The sequence below is a fragment of the Nansenia antarctica genome (assembly GCF_963989245.1).
Source record: "Nansenia antarctica genome assembly, chromosome: 5".
NCBI classification, from domain to species: Eukaryota; Metazoa; Chordata; class Actinopteri; order Argentiniformes; family Microstomatidae; genus Nansenia; species Nansenia antarctica.
In genome coordinates, this window is record NC_137690.1 from 71,313,261 (window position 1) to 71,316,435 (window position 3,175).

At 47.0% G+C, this 3,175-nt stretch overlaps 1 protein-coding gene across 1 annotated transcript; it reads left to right on the forward strand.

Moving 5' to 3' along the window:
* Nucleotides 1-1,340: 1,340 nt before the first annotated feature.
* LOC308157464 (carbohydrate sulfotransferase 1-like) lies at nucleotides 1,341-2,627 on the forward strand (the record flags this gene model as incomplete). The annotated part of the gene is made up of 1 exon (XM_080531020.1): nucleotides 1,341-2,627. One exon carries the CDS (start codon nucleotides 1,341-1,343, stop codon nucleotides 2,625-2,627), a length of 1,287 nt encoding a protein of 428 aa, XP_080387146.1.
* Between the last annotated feature and the right edge of the window lie 548 nt (nucleotides 2,628-3,175).

Sequence of the window (3,175 nt, forward strand, 5' to 3'; positions counted from 1 at the left end):
ACACGGATAGCATAGTGTGAGTGTTCTGATTTCTTCACAACAACAATCAACTTCACTTTCACAATCAATATGAAGAAATAAATGAGGGATACGATTTTTTTTTTTTGCACTTTTGTAACATTGCTACCAATAGCTGACATCTGAGGGATACAACGAAATGTAACTGTGCACATAATATTATGAGAGTTCAATGTTTATCTTTGCATTGGCCCTAAACTCTTGTGATAGTCTAGAAAAGCTGCCTATTGGTGGAAGATCAGTAATAGCAAGGGTGCTGTTGCATGTCGGATGGCATTGGGGGTTAAACCATAACAGAGACAGGGTCTCATTCATATTATGGCCTGCCTGGACCAATCAAGCAATGATATTTGCATGCATAAAGGCACAGAGATCAATTACATATTAACATGACAAAAACCTCCCTCTCTCTTTCTCCCTGTCTCTCTGTTAGCCCTATTGGGCAGTGGTGTTTAGTGGTGGATTTACAAGATAAGTGATTCGTTACTACATAATATGCATTCAATTGCCTTAAGTGAATTTGATATCAACTGAACTCAGTCCCAGTAACAAGGACAACTGTCTAGTGTACCACTTAAGGTCACACGTAGAGCTCAGATGAAGACCAACAGCAAGTCAGGATGGGTCTTAATCATGTTCTTAATTTATTTGTCTTTTTTTTTTTTTTTTTTTTTTTTACAAAACATCACAAACATCAGTGCAGTTCTGGAACAGTAAATGTTTGGTTAGCATTTGTCTCTGATAACTATTGATTATTGTGTGATGGAGTGCAAACCTAAAGTAATTTACCAGAATAGAAAGCACAGTGCACTCTAGGGAACACAGAGCTCTTGGCTATAGACCTCTTAGTTGCTATATTTTTGTCTTATCCAAAAACTTGTGATGGGGGTGATCCCCTCATATATTAGGGTATCTATGGCATTTGTTGTGTCGTTTTCTTTTCTGTTTATTTCTGATATGTGACATAGCCCCCCCCCCCCCCCCCTGTTTGTTTTTTCTTTTTCTTTTTTTCCTCTTTTCTTTTGTTTGTGTTTTTGTTTTTAGCTTTTAGTTTGTTAGATAAAATAAAAAAAAAGAACATGCTCTCTTATTGTTTATGGACAATGTACTGCATATAAGGAAGTTCAACACAAGTTTTCTACTACTACCTGGGACAATAACCTTCCCCACGGATACTAGTTGTTCTGATGTCCTGTTGTGTACATGTCTCTATGTGAAATTCAATAAAAAATACTAACCACAAAAACTCTTGCCCTCCTTCCTTTTTCCCCTATAGGGAGGACCTGGCCCGGACCGAGGCGTCTAAATGAAGTGGCCCAGCCATGCAATGTTCCTGGAAGGCAGTGATCCTGCTGGCCTTGGCCTCCATCGCCATCCAGTACACGGCCATCCGGACGCTCACCTCCAAGCCCTTTCAGCTCTGCCCGGTGCCAAGCCCCCAGAACTGTGGCCTGGGGGGGCAGGAGACAGACCCCCCCTTCGAGCGGGGGGGGGGAGCCGGGGGCGGCTGTGACGACTACCCCTACTTCTCCTTCAACGCCTCCCGCAAGACCCACATCCTGGTGCTGGCCACCACGCGCAGCGGGTCCTCCTTCGTAGGCCAGCTTCTCAACCAGCACCAGGACGTCTTCTACCTGTTCGAACCCCTCTACCACGTCCAGACCACCCTGCTCCCGCGCCTGCCGCACAGCCGCAACGCCGCCGACCGCCGAGTGATGCTCGGCGCGAGCAGAGACCTCCTGCAGAGCCTCTACGGCTGCGACCTCTACTTCCTGGAGAGCTACATTAAGCCGGCGCCGACAAACCACACCACGGACAAGCTGTTCCGCCGGGGGGCCAGCCGGGCGCTGTGTTCGCAGCCTGTGTGTGACGCCTTCGGTCCGGCCGATTCTAACGTGGAGGAGGGCGACTGCGTCAAGAAGTGCACCACCCTTAACTTGACCCTGGCAGCGGAGGCTTGTCGCGAGCGGCGACACGTGGCTATTAAGATCGTCAGAGTGCCGGAGATAGGGGACCTTCGCGCCCTGGTGGAGGATCCGCGGCTGAACCTCAAGGTCATCCAGCTCGTGAGGGACCCTCGAGGGATCCTCTCCTCGCGCATCGAGACGTTCCGGGACACATACCGTCTGTGGCGGATATGGAGGGCCACGGGCCGGAGGCCGTATAACCTGGACCTGAGTCAGCTGACAATGGTCTGCGAGGACTTCCTCAGCTCCGTTTCCATGGGCCTCGGCCACCCTCACTGGCTCAAAGGGAAGTACATGCTAGTGCGGTACGAGGACCTGGCCAGGAACCCACTCCTGAAAACCAAGGAGATTTACTCATACCTGGGACTGTCCATGGACAAGAACGTGGAGGAATGGATACAGGCCAACACTAGGGGCAGCACCGAGCTGTCCGCCAAACACAAGTACGGTACGGTGAGGGACTCGGCCGCGAACGCGGAGAGCTGGCGCTTGAAACTGTCCTACGACATGGTGGAATATACACAGACTGTGTGTCAGAAGGTACTTCACCAGCTGGGCTATAAGACTGTGAAGTCGGTGGAGGAACTGAGAAACATGTCTCTCTCTCTGGTGCAGGATAAAACCTTTGTACCTTTTTTCTAACAAAGATAGTTCCCGGATGGATGACTATTTTTGATATATTTATAAATGTTGCCTTATTGTTTTTTTTTGTCTTGTTTTGTCTTCTTCTTTTTTTTTTTTCCTTTCTTTTAAATTTGCACTAAACCTTAAAAAGGTCCTTGAATTCATCTGGTGGAGGGGTAATCCTCTGTTGATTTAGGAACAGCACAACATGTATGAATTAAGAAACAAATGACAGTTTACAGATGTCAATTGAAAGTTGATTTTTATGACAAAGACCAAGACTTTTACATTTAGTGACCGGAACAAATGCAGAGCACCATCATTATTAATTTTCTGTATGCCAGCTGTTGCATCAATAAAAGTTAATGTTGCCATACCAACGGGGCGGGACCTGGTCTGCATAGCAGGCAGCAAATGTGCTTTTTAAGGCCCTGTAACGACAACATTGGACTGTACAAGACCAACTGTGCAATAAATAGTGAATGTCGCCGTCAACCTTGACCAGTGTGACATTTTCTGACAATAGGAAAGGAGCAATATTTATGACAGTAAGTGTCAAACAGGAA